Consider the following 21,477-nt stretch of genomic DNA (forward strand, 5'->3'; position numbering starts at 1 on the left):
AATAACATTCAAACCATTATGAGTTAAAATAATAACAAATTGCTTATTATATTTGAATATTTTATGCAATAGTGGATAAAAAAATATCTAAAGTTATTAAAACAAAAGAAATGAAGACTCGTGACAAAAGTTAATTCGATAAGCATTATCATAAACTATGGTTAATTTTAAAAACATCATTTATTTAGGTAGGACTTTGTGCAAGCCATGGGTATCCCTCATCACATATAATACCGCCGAACAGCAATACTTAATATTGTCGTATTCCAATTGGAAGGGCAAAAGAGCCAGCTGCAGGCAACTGCAGGCAGCGAAATTCTTGCTTCACAAAGTCGGTGGAGCGTTGGCGATATAAGGAATGATTAACATTATATTTCCACTTACCAACTGTCGCATTTGCCACTTAGCCTACCTAATTTAAATTTAAAAAAAAAAGATAAAGCAAGTTTACATAGTGACAAATTTGTACAAACGGTAAATGTATATCATATTCTAATTAATATAATCAGTTCCAAGTATTTGTCCTCTCGTCTACCAAAGGCCAAGTACATTATATTTTTCGTGTTAATTAATCGTTAACTTTCTTTCTTCAATGTCATATCAACAATACATAGTTTTATCGTACATAAACAAAATATATAATCACTAACAGAAAATAGAGATCATGTTAAAAGTCGCGCCCTCGAAGACAAAAACAGACCAAAATAATAATAAAGAACAACTCTAGGAATGCTATTTTTATAAACTTGCTTCATACCTCACTCCAAACATGCGAAAACCTAAGTTGATTTTGACTTTAATTTTTCGAATCTTAGGAGTCTGTCTTATGCCGCATCCAATACATTATATAAGGATACCTGCGATATTGTATTCGCATATTATACCCGTTATATTATTTATCTCTTTATTTATTTAATTGTTTTTATCCTTAAAAACGAGTCATCGGTCTATTCTTGGAGCTCTAGACTTACTTCGAGATATCAATACTAATATTATAAATGCGAAAGCGTCTGTCTGGTTTTTTTTCATAGTATAGATTGCAAATGGGCCACCTGATAGTAAGTGGACACCAACGCATATAGATATTGGCATTGTAAGAAATGTTAACCATCGCTTACATCGGCAATGCGCCAACAACCTTGGGAACTAAGTTATATCCCTTTTGCCTGTAATTCCACTGGCTGACTCACCCTTCAAACCGGAACACAACAATACCAAGTACTGCTGTTTTGAGGCAGAATATCTGATGAGTGGGTAGTATCTATCCAGACGAGCTTTCATAACGCCCTACCACCAGTAGACAATGTCTGTTATGCTTTCACGGCTACACAACTAAACTGGTTTTGGATGAGATTTGAACCAAGCCTGAGCTCCAAGGAAAGTCATAGGTTATGCGCTTGAAAACACGAGGAGTTAGCGTAAAGTCATCATGAAACTTTCCACCAAGCCAACAAGTTTCAATCAAGTTTCCGATTTCAAAGTCAATACACCAGTCCTGTGGGGCATTTTTTTCTATAATACTAAAGCGCAGATATCAGTTGATGCATTAATTGATAATGTTTATTACATAATACAAGAAAATATAAATGATAAGAAAGTTCATATCCGTATGACTATGTTCTCAGTTTGGAAAATGAGTTACTACCGAGTTTCTTGCCGGTAGAATCTACAATCCGAACTGGTAGTAGCTTTAAATTAATTTAATCTTGTGACAAACTGCTTGTAAGAGTATATTGAATAACGTGTACTTTGATTTTAATAACAAAAATATAATGGTGTGTCCTATTTTTGGAACTGAAAACTAGAAAAAAAAGAATTACTAGATCTCCAAAATATCTACGTAAAAGGCACAACTATATTTGTGTTTAAGAAATGGGCGGCATTTTTACTTTAAGCCAGTCACATATAAACATATGTAACTCTACATTCTAAAGAGGTTACAGCATTGAAAAATAACCTCAGCTACTGGGAAGTTGTCGCCTTTTGCAAATACACTATACAGATTTCATATATTTTACTGGTGGTAGGGCTTTGTGCAAGCTCGTCTGGGTAGGTACCACCCACTCATCAGATATTCTACCGCAAAACAGCAATACTTGATATTGTTGTGTTCCGGTTTGAAGGGTGAGTGAGCCAGTGTAATTACAGGCACAAGGGACATAAAATCTTAGTTCCCAAGGTTGGTGGCGCATTGGATATGTAAGCGATGGTTGACATTTCTTACAATGCTAATGTCTAAGAGCGTTGGTGACCACTTACCATCAGGTGGCCCATATGCTCGTCCGCCTTCCTATTCTATAAAAAAAAAAAAAAAAAAAAAAAAAAAAAAAAAAAAAAAAAAAAAAAAAAAAAAAAAAAAAAATATACACCAGCGTCCGTGGTGAACTAACATTAATTAAACAGAAAGTTTCATATAAATAACAAAATGTTTTAAGAAACTTATGAAAAAGATTTGAGACGCAAGCAGTGTAAGATATGTTAACAAAAGTAATTATACGTTATGCTATATTTATTATATTATATATATAAAGTAACAACTAGTCAATGTTCTACTCCAGGGTTAAAGGCCTCTCTCTTTTTGAGGAGGTTTTACAGCTTATTCCACCACGCTGCTCCAGTGCGGATTGGTAGAATACACATGTGGCAGAATTTCAGTGAAATTAGACACGATACGATGTTTGCCTTCACCGTCAAGCACGAGATGAATTATAATCACAAATTAAGCACATGAAAATTCAGTGATGCTTGCTCGGGTTTGAACCCACGATCATCGGTTAAGATTCACGCGCTCTTACCACTGGACCAAGATTAAGATTATGATTCACGTTCAAACGCAAAGTCGGGGCGTAAAGCTAGTCAGAAATAAGAACATATTTAAGACTTTTTAAAGTATAACATAATTCTATTTTAAACGTCGTATCATTCAATTTATACGAAAACAAACCAATCAAGTAACACCTCTTATCAAAGAATTAATTAATAAGTGACATTAATTATATTGCTTATTATATTTGTTTACCTAACCTAAGAGCAATGTCAGATCTTATTCTATACCTGTATGAAGCTAATTAAATATGACTGTCTCAAGCTAAATAGTTGAACTTTGTACCGTGTAGTCAAGATGACTTCTGCTTAGAATATCACCACCTGGCAGTGTAATGGCAGAGTATGGGCGTGGGCTAGAATCTATAGATATAAAGCTATAGCGTACTCCAACCACAGGAGTCAAGATAAATGAACAACTTTGACATTTAATCGACGTGATATCATTGGTTAGTGAATCTATAACTTTCAATATGGATCCGCTAAAAAATGACGTCTTTACTGTCGGCGATTTAACTGTCGAAACTTTGGAAGTAAAATTAAAGTGAACATAAGTATTTAAGTATATTAATCAAGAACTGTTTGTAGTGCATAACGTAGCAGAGCTATTAGCAAATCGCAAAGAATACGTAAATCTAAAGTTTGGTTATATTTATTCCTTCTTCGGAATTGGTATCTAGGTATATCCAGAGGCTTCATCATCATAGTATGCGTACTATATATAGTATTTATATTTATATTATTACTATATATAGTAAGCATACCATATGGTATTACCACTTTTAGGTGATAGATCAGGTATCATATTAAATTATATCGTATTGTTGATCTTCAAATGTAGTCATAAGATTTCATAATGAAGCAATATTGTTTATCGTAAACTGATATTTTTATTGGATCATATCGAAGGAGTGATGACCACTCCCTCCGCCTCTTCACCATCGGCTGATTACGAGGTCAACGGTGAAGTGATGAATTATAATAATTAAGGTTTCGTGATAAGTATCATGTGATTTCTGATAACAATGTTAATCTTATTGTATAATTATTTTGTTTGCTTGTATGTTAATTTGTAGTTAACACGTTCATTTAGATAATTACATTGTAAGACGAATACACGACTTTTATCTTTTTTCACAACTTTAACTGTTTTTCAAAGACTGAAAGAATTTTATGTTATGTTTAGAAATAAAAACCAACAATTGATTTCTTGTTGATAAGACAATTTCAGAAACCTTTAATCACATCGCTAATTGACATCCCTAAAATGTTCGGTTCTTTTTCGCAACTGAATTGATGTTTTTTTTTTTGACTTGCCTGATCTTAAGCATCGACACTACATACTACATCTAGGATGTAGCACGCTTGCCTAAAAGAAACCTGTTCACTCTGGATTTGAAGACCCCAACGTTGTACCTATCAGGAAATACGGAATCGGACAAAGCATTCCATAGTTTCGCAGTGCGAATGATGAATGTGGATTCAAAGGGCTTCGTACGTAGGGGAATTTCCACTACTTACCTATGGTTTACGCTTACGCTACGCTTACGCGTACGCTTTGGTTGCGTTTGCCTGGCCGTTCGATACTAAAAAGGATGTTAAACGAAGAATAACTTTAAAATTACGGTGTATAGAATTGAAGACGGATAACAACTACGCTAAAGTTAAAATGTCTATACATATATTAAAAATTTTAATAATAGAAAGTTATTTATTTTTAATCTGTAAAAATACTATACAATGTAATAACAGACAAGTATGTGGTATGGGTAGAAAACGTATAGAAGAATATGTGGTGGTAACTTCAAACTGGCAAACCAGCGATTTGATCGTGACCTTGACCCAATCTGAGCACGATGACAACGTATATTTTTTGTGCCTTAAATGAGACTGGTTACCAAGCTATGAACAAAGCCTTACCACGTTACTGTTCATACCTAAATAAAATAATCTTGAAAACAAATCGTAAATTGACTTTGATCACTTTGCAATATATTCGAAACTTAATCGAAATTTGCATATTTTTTTAGGTCATTTAAAAAAAAGATTACTTAAAAAAGAATGTACTATTTTTTATCTACCTATTTTAACTTAGCCAATTACAAAGGCATGCAACTCTTATATTTAATTTATTTAAGGTTGAGATCAAGATTACAAAATTATATACAGAGTTGGCTTCATATTAAAATATATTAGTTACTAAAATACCCACCGCAATGTATAATTACGTAAACTATCAAACTTATTACAATTTAAGTGTCATCTTATCTAACATTAATAATAATTTTAAAATATTACTGGAATTGTTTTACAAACAAAGTCAGAGGCTCACGTGTAGCGAGTGTGTTCATTATCAATATCGTGATGTATTTTTCTAAGATTGTCGTTTGCACTGATGTGACATGATGAAGGCTTGTGACAATGATAATAAAATTTAGTGGACTTTACACGTGATTGATAAATTATGTACTTGTTTAATTTGAATAATTATTTCATATGGAAATATTTAACTAATTTTGAAGAATCGAATTTGAAATCATAAGTTTATTCATTTGTGTACTAGCGCTGTAAGATTACTCATCGAAAATATTCAGAGTTCTAGAGTTATTTGGTTACCTACCTCTCCCATCAACTCATTTTTAGGTAAGCCTTGACGAAAAAGTCATAATTATATCTGTCTGCTAATAAGGTGGCCTCAATTTGACCATGTTTTAAATTGCAACTGAAAGACTGAAAATTGAAGTCGAAACTAAACGAACGACACTTTAATCACAAATCGTCACAATCTCAACTGAAATGAAAGCTAAGCTTGGCTTGGAGATAAATTAATCCGACGAATGAGCATTTGTCTTCCACCATGATCACCAAAAAAAATTTTAGCTGTCTATAAGCTCCATGGATTATTCCTGCAGCTCAGCAACATAATTACCGTAAAAAAATATAATGAATAATCATTTCAATTTTAATTTTGGAGGTGCTGGGATTTGAACCCAGGACTTTCAGCATGCGAAGCAGACACTCTACCACTGAGTTACACCCCCGGATGAATATCACCCTAAAAATATGTGACTTCTGACTGACTGAAATAATAGTAATTTCATCAACATTTACAAATAAAAACGAGGCCTTAACCCAGCAGTGGAATACTAACCAGTTGTTTCTTTTAGCACACTGAGGCATTCAAATAATAAAAAATTAAAGTGTCTGACCGTGATTTATAACTGGGAAACTACAGGTTGTTATTTAAAAAATCTTGAAAAACCCAATAACTTTTTATTGGCCAGAGGCGAAATTTGAACCCAGGGTCGGCATCTTTATAGCGAAGAAAAAAACGTTTAGACTAAAATTGAATGGAGAATTTGTATATAAATTTATTTCGTCTCGGAAACGGCTCAAATGTTCTGATTTTGTATGGAAAGTTTGGCGTTTAAAGTTTATCTATGTAAATGAATAGATACGATTTCTAGAAGAAAAAACGCAATTTTTCACAAATAAAAACCTTTTTTTATAAGTCATTATTAATAGATTCGAGCGACGCTGTCGCGTTGGTACTTATTGTAATAATTATAGCATTTACATCATTTGGCACACTAAACTTGTATAGAATCTTATGTACCTTTTTTAAAAATGTCCAAACAATGCTACTGTAGGTATATATTATTTTTAATATTTGTCTTTCTTGTTTTAATCAGTGAACCGATTTTGATGAAATTTTATTTCGAAGTAAGCTTGAAACCGAAGAAGACATTTTATCCCATCGATAGGGTAAAATCAGGGTTAAAAGTTTTGTATGCAAAATTACGAAATTGCAAGTATACAAAATTGAAATTAAAAATGTATATTCTATATTTTATTCAAATTCATTTTAGAAATTTTATTCATAATAGTGGATGAAAAATATAAATTATATAACCTTTTTTTTAACGTTGGAAAAACGCGTTACGCGTTTCTCCCACAAGAACAGTGGGGGACACGAGGTATATGGGGCTCGCCGGCGTCCAGGGCGCCGAGTGCGCCCCTTACATCGGAATATCGACTAAAAAACTAGTGGTACCCTTTCCGTCTTAGCGAGGAACGCCACAGGATCGCTTGCGCATGATACCGTGACACTCTGACGATAAATTATATAACCCAACCTAACAAACAACAAAACATATTATATGTGTCGAGTTTCCTTTGTCTCTAAATATAGAAATTTAAATCATCTCTAGATGTAGATGTTTTTATTCAGCGCAAAACTCATAAAAGAGGTGAGAAATTCGATGATTCCTATTAATTTTAATATTTTATAACTATTATATATAATTTATTAAAACTTAAGACTAAAATTTAAATAAAATCATAAAAATATTATAAATCACATAAAATAAAACAAGTTATGTTTTGTTATATTTTATTACAAATCATGTTTCCTTGTAGTAATGGGGGGCGACTTCCAGAAGCCACTCTTTGTTGATGACCATCAACTCTCTCATGTAGGTCTTGTCTCCGGAACTTTGGACGCTCGCAAAGACAACCCTGGGTAGTTAAAAAGCATGTGAATGAATATTAGAATGATGAACGGTAAAATAGTAATTACATGTTATGAGCTTTCATATATAACGTTAAATTAAAAACTCTCTACTCGAGTGCACAAAATTAAGCTAAAGAAGATTATTTATTCAGAAAAAAATAATCTTATTTTTAAGTACAAACTAAATTTATATTTCTTATCACAAACTCTTTCATTGATTATGCCAGATGAGACCACATTAGTACGTGGGTGAGTACGGATGTCGTGCTGCACCATACCTGCTGAGCCGTGAATGTAGATCATATCAAGTTTTTAAGTTTCTATATTTACAGTCTAAAATTTGAATTTATATATTTATCCTACTCATCATATTGTATCACCGAACTCTATTTGAGTACAAAATTTTAACTATTCATGTTTAGCGAATTCGAAAGAAATAGTTACAGAGAAAAGACAGAAGGCAAACCTGGGAAGGTTTTTTTATAGGACGTACGAACCTATAACAAAGGATTCTAATAACACAGGTAGTCAAGAGACAGAAGTTATTGTCGTTATAACAATTTATCGTCAAATACACTTCCCCCCTACAGAGCTGGCCACCTACCACTGCGGCTGCTGCACGCGGTACAGGCAGCTGTCGGGGCTGATGTGCAGCGCCGCCCCGCGGAGGCCGCGGTACGCGCCGTCGGGCGACAGGCGCGCCGCCTGCGGGAACAGTCCTGACACCACCGCCTTCATTATGCGCGAACATTTACCTGCCGGCAGAGAGTGAGGACTTCATTCATATCAGTCGATTGGACCCATCAGACAATCTAGACCTTCATTGTCTTTATAATATAGATAAGTGGACGGGCAGATGGGCCACCTGATGGACGACGGCGATGGGGGCGATGCAAAAAATATTAGCCATCTAACATCGCTAATGCGTAAAGATTTCAGGCTCAGGAACAACGGCTTTACGTGTTCTCCGAAGCACGGGAGTGTTCACACTTCCAACTTCCAGACTCCGGGGTGCTACTGAGAATTTTCTGACAGAAAAACTCAATAACTTTTTATTGGACCGACATGGGAATTGAACCCAGGACCTCCGGGTCTGCAGCCTTACATCAAGCCACCATCCGTGAGAATACATCATTCGAATTTGAAAGTATATATTTCCTTCTTAAAGTGTGCTTCCCCATGACAATCAAAAGTCCCATTGCCTGTCGTTGAACATGGCCGGCACTGATTTTAGTGAGAACTGTTATCACATGGACAGTTTTTATGTAGCATGCTCCAGAGTGAGCTCTGCGAGTAACTTAGTAATTTTAGCCCCAAAAAGAAATACCGCAAACGTCGTTTTTTATGTAAATAATATGTACCTATATATATAAAACAGCAGAGTCAGCGATTCTGATATTACAATTTATATAAGTTTCGGAGGATTTATAATAGAGTCGGAGGTCCACCACCTATGTTGCTTATATAAAAACCCTAGATTTAGATAAAACTGCCAACTAAAATTGTGTACATGTTTTTGAGTGTAAAAAAATTTATCATTATTATTAATCTTATAGGTAGCTGAACGGGCAAATGGGCTACCTGATGTTAAATGATCCACCAGGCTATGTGAACTTGGCACCCGACTTTGGAAAATCGAATTTTTTCTTTTTGATTCTTATAGATATTCGTATGTAGTATTGTAGTAATTTTTTTTTCGTTTGTAAATCTCTAAAAAAAGTTGGACGACATCGGACAAAACTTATCCCCGGTTTCATCGACACTCAGAATGAGTAGTTGATTCTCGACGCGAATCGTTAGTAGTTGACTGTAGTGAAAAAAAAACGTTTGTAATTGAAGCAAAAAAAAACTTTTTTTAAGTAAAAAAATTTTTTTTTAAACCTTAAGAGAAGGTACTACAAACGAAATTAACGCAACAGCAGACAAAAAGAAGTTACTACGAACAAAATGACCGTTACTACAAACGAATAGAAAGTACTACAATGTCCTGAAAATCTGTCTGTCAATATTAAAGTGCAAATGTCAGCTGTCAATATTAAGACATCGTGAAAATCTGTCTGTCAGTATTACAATGCAACTGACAGTTGTCAATATAATAATGTCCTGAAAATCTGTCTGTCAATATTACAGTGCAAATGGCAGCTGTCAATATCATGACGTCCTGACGAAAAGTCCGCCTGTATTACAATGCAAATGACAGCTATCAGTATAATAATGTCTTGAGCATCTGTCTGTCGATATTACAGTGCAAATGTCAGCTGTCAATATCATGACGTCCTGACGACAAGTCCGCCTATATTACAATGCAAATGACAGCTGTCAGTATAATAATGTCTTGAGCATCTGTTTGCCGATATTACAGTGCAAATGTCAGCTGTCAATATCATGACGTCCTGACGACAAGTCCGCCTGTATTACAATGCAAATGACAGCTGTCAATTTAATAACGTCCTGAAAATCTGTCTGTCAATATTACAGTGCAAATGTCAGCTGTCAATATCATGACGTCCTGACGACAAATAGTGAATAACAACCTCAATATAACAACAAATTTGTGGCGCCACTTCTGTGTTAACTCGTTTAAGAGCAGCTCCGTAATTAAAAAATGTTTATATGGTTAAAAGCGCATAAAAGTTATATCAGTAGTTGTTGAATATCATCTACATTCTACTGGTGGTAGGGCTTTGTGCAAGCTCGTCTGGGTAGGTACCACCCACTCATCAGATATTCTACCGCAAAACAGCAATACTTGATATTGTTGTGTTCCGGTTTGAAGGGTGAGTGAGCTAGTGTAATTACAGGCACAAGGGACATAAAATCTTAGTTCCCAAGGTTGGTGGCGCATTGGATATGTGAGCGATGGTTGACATTTCTTACAATGCCAATGTCTAAGAGCGTTGGTGACCACTTACCATCAGGTGGCCCATATGCTCGTCCGCCTTCCTATTCTATATATAAAAAAAAAAATAAAAAAAAAATGACTAATTAGTAATTGGGAATTGTGGTGTATGTGCGGCCAAAGTTCGTATTTATTTATAAAAAAAGGAAATAACAATTAACTCTAAACATTTCGTGCTTTGCGTTAGAAAAAAAAGACAAGTTAGTGTTAATTAAGTCAACATTAAATCATCAGATAAATTAAATCAATATTGACAGTGTAAATAATTGTGTTTTTAGTAAAGTTAACTTCCTATACAATCTGACCTGAACAAAATAGTGAGACTTTTTGTGTGGCGGGTGTTTTGCTATAAACATTTCACTATCTACCGATCATTAATAAAACAAAAGGATTGAGTACAAAGGGACCGTAAAGTTCGTGTTAGGAACTTAATAAAGGCTTGGTCCGGTCGTTAATCGTGTGATTCAAGTCAGTTTAAGAGGACGACACGAGTTCGAATCTCAGTATCTGCTTAATACTTATTAAAATTAAAAAAATTGTAGCAGCGATTTGCTTGCGAAAATGTCCAATACTCCCTTATATTTAAGGGAGTATTGGACATTTGGATTGGATATTTGTGCTGGATGCAAAACGACGTTACCAAAAAAAAGAATTTCTTACTTGCATTGATTACAAAGCGAAATATGATATTGTCTAATAGTAATGTGTGTAAAATAATTATTCTAAGGAGTTTTTATACTAAATACATTATGTATGTCAGAAGCTGTACACTGACATTGTACTTTTAAAAATAAGAGTGTCAAATTAGCGTGTTTTCTCATGAAGTAAAGTGTGGTTTAATTTAACAAAACGCGTAATAGTAGTGAACAGATATTGAATGCGGTAATGTATCTGAGACAGTTTCACCAAATGGATTTAAATAAAAAAATAACTGGAAGTGCCTTGAATGTTTAAATAAGCAACCAAAAATAGGAAACATACATACACCTGTTAGGTCAGTCACCGCTCTAGAAGATTGTAACAAATCTTCCACGGACATTATGGAAGTATCTTATGTTACGAAACGTAAAAAGCTGAGTCAATCACCACAATGTACCAATACTCAATATAAAGTCGATAATATAGACCTCACAGAAATGTATGGCACACTTCGTAACATTATACAGCAAGAGTTAGCTTCAACAATATAGAAGTTAGTAACCACGCAGCTGAATACTATTAATAATCAAATAAAAGGTTTTTGTGAATCACTAAACTTTATTAATGCGCAGTATGAGCAAATGAAACCAAAACTTGACGAAAAATCAAACATTGTTGATCAACTTAAGCGTGAAAATGATAATCTTAAATCCTCTGTAAAAGACCTTACCTCTAGATTAAATACTGTAGAAGTGCATATGAGGGAGTGCAATGTTGAGATAAATGGTATTCCTGAGCATAGAAATGAAAATTTATCAAATGTAATTGTTCAATTAAGTAATGTTGTTGTAAATCCTTTGACGGAAGACGACATAAAACATGTTACTAGAGTTGCGCAATTTAACCGAAACACTGAGAAACCGCGATCCGTCATCGTCACGCTACAAAGTGCAAGACATCGAGACGCGATGTTAGCGGCTGTTGGCCAATTCAATAAAAAAAATTCTAAAGAAAAACTAAATTCACATCATCTCGGAATTGGAGGGACACGCATTAGACGCACCCACACGCATTAGAGCCAAGGAAATGAAATACCGCTTCACTTGGGTCAGAAATGGAAGAATCTTTGTACGTAAAGATGAATTCAGCCAGGCAAAACAAATCAAGAATGTAGATTGTCTGAAGCTTATAAACTGACGTCATTATTCTACCAGTGTTATGGGTGTTAAGTTAACAAAATGTTAGATATATATTATCAAAACGTAAGAGGCTTAAGAAAAAAACGAACAATATCCTGAAAAATATCCTAAATTCTAATTATAAAGTTGTAGTTTTTACTGAAACATGGTTGAATTCCACAATCTCCAGTAACGAGTTGTTTGATTCGCGCTATATAGTATACAGGAAGGATCGTTTTTGTTCGGACCTCTCAAAAAAGGACGGAGGAGGCGTATTAATTGCTATATCTAAAGATATTTCTTCTTACCGAGTATGTCATTGGGAGACTGACAATGAAATAATGTGGGTTATATTAGACATAACCAGTGATTATTCGGTTAAAAAGTCGGTCTTTGTGTTGTATACCTACCACCCCCGGTAAAAGTAGAAAATGCTAAAAAAAAATTTGAAAATATAGATGTTGTTACTAATCAAATTGATGATGTAATAGTAATAGGCGATTTTAATATGGGTTTTATTGAATGGAATGCAGGTGATGATTGTACGTATATGATTCCATCAAATTATCATAACGCTTTCGGTTAGTCGTTAATTGATTTCATGTCTGCTAACGACTTGCACCAGTACAACAATATTAAGAACTGTGATGACAGAATCTTAGACTTCAATCAATCAATCAACAGCCAATCGTTGTCCACTGCTGAACATAGGCCTCTCCCAAGGTGCGCCAAAGCTCCCTGTCCTCCGCCTTCCGCATCCAGTTGGTGCCCGCCACCTTCTTAAGGTCGTCGGTCCACCTGGCTGGAGGGCGCCCTACGCTGCGCTTGCCGATTCGCGGTCTCCACTCTAGGACTCGTCTGCTCCAACGGCCATCGGTCCTACGACATACGTGACCAGCCCACTGCCACTTCAGCCTGCTAATTTTGCAAGCTATGTCGGTGACTCCGGTTCTTTTCCGGATAATCTCATTTCTGATCTTATCCTTCAAAGATACTCCGAGCATAGCTCGCTCCATAGCACGCTGAGCGACTTTGAATTTGTGGACTAGTCCCGCAGTTAGTGTCCACGTTTCGGCACCGTATGTCATGGCAGGTAAGACGCATTGGTTGAAGACTTTCGTCTTCAAACATTGCGGTATAGACGACTTGAGGACTTGACGAAGGTTGCCAAATGCTGCCCATCCCAAGCGAATTCTTCGATCGGCTTCCTTCTCGAAGTTGTTCCTACCGACTTGTATTATCTGTCCTAGGTAGGTATATTCACTAACAACTTCGAGAGGTTTCCCCTCGACGTATATCGGTCCCGGCACGACATGCCTATTGAACATGACCTTGGTCTTGTCCAAGTTCATACCGAGACTGACACGCCGGGAAGACTCGCCTAGGCTACGCAGCATTTCGGTGAGTTGTTCCAGCGACTCTGCTATGATGACGATATCGTCGGCAAATCGAAGGTGTGAGATGTACTCGCCGTTTACATTGACTCCATACCTAGTCCAATCCAGCGTTTTGAAAACGTCTTCCAACGCGTTGGTGAACAGTTTCGGGGATATTACATCCCCCTGTCTCACCCCTCTGCGCAGTTGGATCGCCTTCGTCTTACAGTCCTGGATGTGGACAGTCATTGTAGCGGCGTTGTACAGACATCTCAGTACCTCGATATATCTCCAATCGATATGACATCTCTGCAATGAGTCGAGCACTGCCCAGGTTTCGATGGAGTCGAAGGCTTTCTCGTAGTCCACAAATGCCATACACAGCGGCTGATTGTACTCTTCGGTCTTCTGCACAATCTGCCGAACAGTATGGATGTGGTCCACGGTGCTGTAGCCTGATCGAAAGCCGGCTTGCTCTGGGGGCTGGAACTCGTCAAGTCGTCTGGCGAGACGGTTCGTGACGACTCTTGAGAACAGCTTATACACGTGACTCAGGAGGGAGATTGGTCTGTAGTTTTTCAAGAGGGTTTTATCACCTTTCTTGAAAAACCAATCTTAGACTTGGTAATTAGTAATATGGTTAATGTAACGGTGGCTAAGCCTCTTGACTTGTTAAGTAGACTAAATCAGTATCATCCTAATCTGTTAATAAGTGTTTCGTACCCTCATATATCATACATCCGACCCATACTCTGTATACGATACAGTTTTTATAAGGCTGATTATGCATTAATTGCAGAAATTGGTAACGAATTAAAAAATATAGATTGGTTTGTTTATACACTTTTGTGTATAAACAAAGCCAATTAACTAATCTTGCTCACAACAGCCTCGAAGTGAACTGTTATGAAAGTTATAAGATGAAATCATAAAAATACACACAATACGTATGCAATATTAGTTTGTATGTAAAAACTACACAAAAAACCACCGAAATCACGGAATTGTTAACAAAACTTTTTTTATTTTGACAACTGCGTTTGACAGTACGCTGTGCGCGTGCGGTTTCTACAGATAATAATTTATTGATTTTTACTTGTGAAGCAATTCTTTAAATAAATAATTAAATTAATGGCAAAATAAATATATAATGACGTACAAAAATCTATTAGACACATTATAGGATGAATCATAAGCAAATGAGTATATTACATGATCAAATATTAATCTTAATTCAGTTTGACCATAGACTATAAACATTCCAAAAGGACGAGTGTGAAAACGTATGCGTAATTGCGTATGTGTGTGTTGTAGTGTGTGTAACGTTTTATTTTATTAATTTAAGGTATTACTAATGCATATTTAAAAAAAAAATAACTTTCTGCACTCCTCCTCTATCTAACTTTAACTGTGCAAAATTCCATTCTTCTTCGTCTACGCAATTGGCGGCTTTGTACCCCAAGTTTTTGCTTCACGTATTTCACTGGTGGTAGGGCTTTGTGCAAGCTCGTCTGGGTAGGTACCACCCACTCATCAGATATTCTACCGCAAAACAGCAATACTTGATATTGTTGTGTTCCGGTTTGAAGGGTGAGTGAGCCAGTGTAATTACAGGCACAAGGGACATAAAATCTTAGTTACCAAGGTTGGTGGCGCATTGGATATGTAAGATGGTTGACATTTCTTACAATGCTAATGTCTAAGAGCGTTGGTGACCACTTACCATCAGGTGGCCCATATGCTCGTCCGCCTTCCTATTCTATATAAAAAAAAAAATTATATATTACACTTAATATTTACCTGACCCCAAGTCTGGTCCCTCGTATTCTTTATTTCTAAGCTGGAAATTATTTTTGACTAGTTTTTCTAAGCTGTTTCGTATATCCACAGCCTGAAAAGACATTTATTGTTAAAAAAAACGTGATTAAATTAATGAATATCATATTTTTATTACAACTTGCAATCAGAGACTTCCGTCTGCGCAAAATCAATCCCTTGGGCAAGGTCCAATAATAAAATTCCTAGGTACTTTTAGCTTTGATAATTAATAAATTTAAATATAATATTAGTAGTTAGTAACAGCCTGTAAATGTCCCACTGCTGGGCTAAGGCCTCCTCTCCTTTTTTTTTTTGAGGAGAAGGTTTGGAGCTTTCGTTGGAGCAAGACACATGTGGCAGAATTTCGATGAAATTAGACACATGCAGGTTTCCTCACGATAATAATATAATATTAAGAAAACTTTAATTAATAAGACATATTACTTAATAAAGAACAACAAAATGTGGATTTCCATGTACGATAAATAAGAATTCAATTATATTTAATTATCTATGTAACTTGATTGTTGACAAAGTAACAACCGAGTTTCTTGTCGATTCTCGTTAGAATCTAGCTAAACTGACGTGGGTTTAAATATACATTAATCATGTAAAATTATTATGCCCTCATCTAGTGACTAGATATAAGGAGGCTCACCCGGAGGTCAAGGGTTCAATTCCCAAGTCAGGCCAATAAAAAGTTATTGGGTTTTTCGGTCAGAAAATTCTCAGTAGCAGCCCGTAGTCTGGAAGTTGGAAATGTGTACACTTCCGTACCTCGGAAAGCACATAAAGCCGTTGGTCCTGCGCTTGAACTCTTTCCGGTCGTGTCGGATTGCCGTCCCATCGAATTACGAGAGTTAGGGAAGCGAGAGTGCACCTGTGTTTGCGCACACACTTGTGCACTATAATATCTCCTGCGTAATTGGCTAATTACTACTACTGGCTCTATTGGCAAAATTTATTATTATTCACCTTCTCCATAACCCTGTAGTTGATAAACATCTTTTGACACCAGTCTTTGCACGCTTTTTTCGATTTCTTATCGTCACCACTCGAACGCAACTTTAAATAGGAGTCGAATATGTTTAAATACATTATAATATCGCCTTCCGCCACCTGGAAACAAGGCAAAACAATTAACTTCATTTATAAATCAATTTAACCTCTATTATAGTATGTTTTTTATTTTTTCTTATATGTATTGACGAGCCGGTTGGCGTGGTTGGTGGATGCTTGCCTTTCACGCCGAAGGTTGTGGGTTCGATTCCCACCCAGGACAGACATTTGTGTGCATGAACATGTCTGTTTGTCCTGAGTCTGGGTGTAATTATCTATATAAGTATGTATTTACAAAAGAAAAGTCATATACTACTTTTCTTATAAGTATATCAGTTGTCTGGTTTCCATAGCACAAGCTCTGTACAAGCTTAATTTGGGAGCAGATGGCCGTGTGTGAAAAATGTCCTAGGATATTATTATTATTATTATTATTATTATTATTATGTATAATCGATATTAATATTATAAATGCGAAATTAACTAGCTGTATGTCTGTTACGCTTGCACGGCTAAACCACTGAACCGATTTTGATGAAATTTTGTATGAAGCAAGCTAATATAAAATATCTTGTTAATTATTATATGTATTATACATTTAAATGCTTTAAGCCGATTATTCGAATTATATATATACTTTTAAAAATCATCAGGTTCGAAAAAGGCAGTTTTATAATATGAAGAGATATCACGCTAATTTGATGACAAACATTTCGTACTTAGAATAAGAAATAAATAAAATATTAGTAAACGTATGTATTTTATTGCAATATTTAAAATAATAACCTCGAAATTATTCCTCCTTGAAATCCTGGCGGCTATACTGTTCTTTCCCGTCCCCTGTTTAGTGAAAACACCATCGATTTGCAGCATAGACACTATCGAAAGCATCTCGTCGATACAACCGAATTCACCTGTAATGTAAAACAAAATAATAAACGAATTATTTGCATCACAGCACCATCTAGTATACACAACGATAACTTATATAAATTCTTGACATGCGGCCGTTAGATATATATATGTCGAGAATTTATAATAAAAAAAAAATAAGCAATTATTTTTTCTTACTTTTTTTATAGAGTAGGAAGGCGGACGAGCATATGGGCCACCTGATGGTAAGTGGTCACCAACGCCCATAGACATTGGCATTGTAAGAAATGTTAACCATGGCTTACATCTATAACTATACTAAGATGTTATGAACTAAGATGTTATGTCCCTTGTGCCTGTAATTACACTGGATCACTCACCCTTCAAAACGGAACACAACAATACCAAGTACTACTGTTTTACTATCACTACACTTACTATCTTCTACTTATATAATTTACTGGTTAGCAACCATGATTAGAATTTTGTTAAAATAAAATAATGAATAATAATAATTATAAAAAAAAAACAAATTTAAATACTTTGTTCAACATAGAAGCAATACACTTACTTTTTGATATTAAAATTGGAAACTACCGCCGGGTCGGAAAAGAAACATCCTGACTTGAGAAGAACCGGCGTATGAAACTCAGCGGGTTTTTTTTAACAACCAACTATTTAATATATGTTCCATGTATACATAAGGGAGTAGAGGCCAAGATTGGGGGGGGGGGGGAATTGATACCAACATAAGAGAGCGTCATTCACACATAACACGAGAACACATGTTTCAAATCAAAACCACTAACCAACCAATAAATTTTGACCAAATGGAAAGTCACCCCAACTCATGGACATCTGTAACTTGAGACCTTGCAGGTGCGTTGCCAGCTTTCTCCTGGGTTGTTAGTTTTAACTGTAATAGCGACTTACCGCTGTTACACAACATGCTGGAGAGCATCGGTTTAAGTGGTAGCTCCGCCATCATCTTCCCGGAATCAGTTAACTCCCCGTGTTTGTCGATGGCTTTCAGCGCGTACAACGTCTCCAGGCTCGCGAGCAGACTCTTGGCTGGAGGCGGAGTCGGGAATGAGAATCTTGAACAAACGATATTATTCCTTAACATCTACCACGTGTCCCACTGTTGGGCAGTGGGTTGGCCTGGAGTTTCATTTATTACATGCAAAAGCAACAAAACAATTGTTTATTTATTATTTTATATTAATATTCACTCACATGTTAGGGAGGGGGTGGGGCGGTTAGAGGATGTTATTTATAAAAAAGTATAAGTAAGCCCCCTATTTACGCTTTTAACCCTATGTATATACCTAGCTATTAGGTTTGTGTGCAATAAAGTTTATAAAATACCATATTTTATCCCATGGCTGGTTTTAAACGTGTGAAATTTTTTTTCAGTGTATTGTCTATGGGTTCAGGTTAATCAAGTCAGGTTTGGTGATGTGGGTCAGTCGACTGTCACATCATGTTAGATAAATGTGTAATTTGATTCGACCGAGTTGATGATTCGACATGAACACAAAATATTAGGTGGTAGGATGCTAACATCCGCCTGGCTTGTTACTACCGTACGCATGGTGAAAAACTCGTGAAGTGGCTTGCAGCCGCGTTTCGAGGTCAGCCAGCGTACAGCCAGTGCCCGAGCGAGTATTGCCGCGATGGGTGTTGGTCCGGTGGAGACGGCCGTTGAACCAATGCCGGGGGAAACTGTATTGACCTGCCGGACAGGGAGACCTGACGAAACGGCTGTTCCGCTGGCCGCCCGTGGCATAGTACAGGGGCCCGAGGGTGCCTAACCAGCTCGCGAGGCCGCCCCACCAGGCCACGCATAATCTCGGGGTGGACCGTCGTGCCCGTTGGTGACCGGAAGGTGGGGTCCCGGCGGCCACTTCCGGGGGGGTTCGGGGGCCCTTCCGTCCGGCGGATCAGTATATTTTCCCTTTTGGCAACCATTTGGGAAAACACGCCTCCATACTTTGCCCATCCCTATCGTGGCAATACGTCGCTCGCTTCACGTCTCTTTTCCTTATTTTTCCAAATGGTAGCGCAACTAAGAAATAACGGTCGTTCAGCGGTGCACACCCTCACCATACCCACGCTGTTTGAGGTCGAGTTCTCTAACATCTGAGGACTCCACGCTAACCTCAACGCTGTCCACCACCATCTCGAGACAGCACGGCCAGCAATGTTGTTTCTCACGGAGACGCAAATACTCCGCCCTGCCGACACCAGCTACCTTAACTATCCCGGCTACATGCTTGAAGAATCTTTTAAAGCGAAAGCCGGAGTATGCTTGTTCGTCAGGGCGGATGTTTGTTGTCACCGATTGCGCTGCTTGGAGGACCCCTCCTTCTCCATGTTGGTGGTACGTGTGGACCTGGTTCATCAGAGTCGAGTCTACGTGTGCCTCTACAGATCCCACAATGGTGACTTGGAGACAAGCCGATTATTTGACCATCTTAGTCGGGTGGCAGATGCTGCGCAAGAGCAGTTTCCTAACGCGGAATTGGTGTTTTTGGGGAATTTTAATGCTCACCATGAATCATGGTTGAAATCCCTCAAAACTGACCATGCTGGAAGAACTGCTCATGCTTTTGCTCTCACACACGACTTGACCCAACTGGTTGATCAGCCCACCAGGATCCCAGACATTGATGGGCAAGCGCCTTCTCTACTGGATCTTCTGCTGACTTCTCACCCGGTGGAATATCAGGTTGTGGTTCAAGCTCCACTTGGTTCTTCGGATCACGGCCTTATATCTACCAGAGTGCCACAGGCCAAGCTGCCGCCATCAGCGGTATGCAAACGTCGCGTTTGGCACTATAAGTCGGCAGATTGGGACGGTATGCGCGATTACTATGTGTCAGTTCCTTGGAAGGAACGTTGCTTCAGTGGAAATGACCCGACAGCTAGTGCCGCTGTTGTTGCTGATGAGATCATGTTAGGAATGAAATACTACATTCCTAGCTCAGATCTCATCAATAGGGGTACGTGTAACCGTTGGTTCACTCGTGAATGTGCCGACGCTGTATCATCTAAGCAGGCGGCATATCGCGCGTGGATCAACGGCTGCATTAGTGGGGCTTCTAACATTGACTCACTGAAAGCAAACTACAATAAAAATTTCAAGTCCTGTAGGAAGGCATACACGAGAGCGGATGCACAGCGCATTGTACAGATAGGTCATGACCTTATTTCGCATCCTAGGGGCTCCCGTAGCTTCTGGCGTCTGACCAAGTCTGTGCAAAACAATTTCTGCCAACCTTCGCTGCCACCGCTCAGAAATCCGGACGGATCGCTAGCTTACAGTCCGCAGGAGAAAGCCGACCTCCTGGCTAAACTCTTTGCCGACAACTCTGTGATCGATGATTGTAGTGCGCAGCCACCAACAATACCTTCATGTGGCCACACGATGCCTGACATCAAAATCAGGCAACGTGATGTGCGTGCGGAGCTGCAATCACTTGATGTGCGGAAAGCTAGCGGTCCCGATGGAATACCAGCCATAGTGCTGAAGAAGTGCGCAGCGGAGCTGTCTCCTGTGGTAACGCGCCTGTTCCAACTTTCTCTCTCTTCGGGAAGTGTGCCGGAGGCTTGGAGAAGAGCTAATGTGCAAGCGGTTCCCAAAAAAGGGGATCGGTCTGACCCGGCAAATTATCGACCAATAGCTATCACCTCAGTACTTTGTAAGGTGATGGAACGGATTCTAAACAACCAACTGATCCATTACCTAGAAGATCAGTGTCTAATTAATGATCGTCAATACGGGTTTCAACCAAAACGGTCCACAGGTGATCTTCTAGCGTACGTAACACACCTCTGGGGTGAAGCTATCGACAAGCATGGAGAATCGTGGGCTCTCAGCCTCGATATCTCCAAGGCTTTCGACAGGGTCTGGCACAGAAGTCTTCTCTCCAAGCTACCGGCATATGGTCTGCCTGCTCAGCTATACACCTGGATTGCCAGCTTCCTACACAAGAGTAGGCTTCGTGTTTTAGTAGATGGTTGCGCTTCACAATTCTATGTAGTGAATGCTGGGGTCCCCCAGGGATCTGTGCTATCTCCCACACTCTTTCTTTTGCATATCAATGATATGCTCTCTCTTGGGAACATACATTGCTATGCAGATGATAGTACAGTGCATGGTGGATACCACGGACGCGCAGTGGCTGGGCGGGCGGAAACTGAGGAGAGGCGGGAGAATCTTGTCATTGAACTCGATAGGACGTTAGAGCTCATCGCCAAATGGGGTTCTGATAATCTTGTTGAGTTTAATGCCAA

At 37.8% G+C, this 21,477-nt stretch overlaps 1 protein-coding gene and 1 non-coding gene across 4 annotated transcripts in view; both read right to left on the reverse strand.

The window, feature by feature from the left end:
- Positions 1–5,792: 5,792 nt before the first annotated feature.
- Trnaa-cgc (transfer RNA alanine (anticodon CGC)) lies at positions 5,793–5,864 on the reverse strand. Its single transcript has one exon. It is a non-coding gene; the product is annotated as a tRNA-Ala (tRNA).
- Positions 5,865–7,199: 1,335 nt separating this feature from the next.
- LOC126778464 (probable ATP-dependent RNA helicase DHX35) overlaps positions 7,200–21,477 on the reverse strand; it is a 60,325-nt gene continuing 46,047 nt past the window's right edge. For all 3 annotated transcript variants that reach the window (XM_050502035.1, XM_050502037.1, XM_050502036.1), the window contains 6 exons: positions 18,112–18,275; positions 17,092–17,219; positions 16,222–16,365; positions 15,229–15,319; positions 7,941–8,091; positions 7,200–7,341 (listed from right to left, as the gene is read on the reverse strand). In XM_050502035.1, coding sequence (XP_050357992.1) covers positions 7,227–7,341; positions 7,941–8,091; positions 15,229–15,319; positions 16,222–16,365; positions 17,092–17,219; positions 18,112–18,275 — 793 coding nt within the window. In that variant the 3' untranslated portion in view covers positions 7,200–7,226. The remainder of the gene's footprint in view (positions 7,342–7,940; positions 8,092–15,228; positions 15,320–16,221; positions 16,366–17,091; positions 17,220–18,111; positions 18,276–21,477) is intronic.

Source organism: Nymphalis io, chromosome 26 (assembly GCF_905147045.1).
Source record: "Nymphalis io chromosome 26, ilAglIoxx1.1, whole genome shotgun sequence".
In the NCBI taxonomy this organism is placed as follows: domain Eukaryota; kingdom Metazoa; phylum Arthropoda; class Insecta; order Lepidoptera; family Nymphalidae; genus Nymphalis; species Nymphalis io.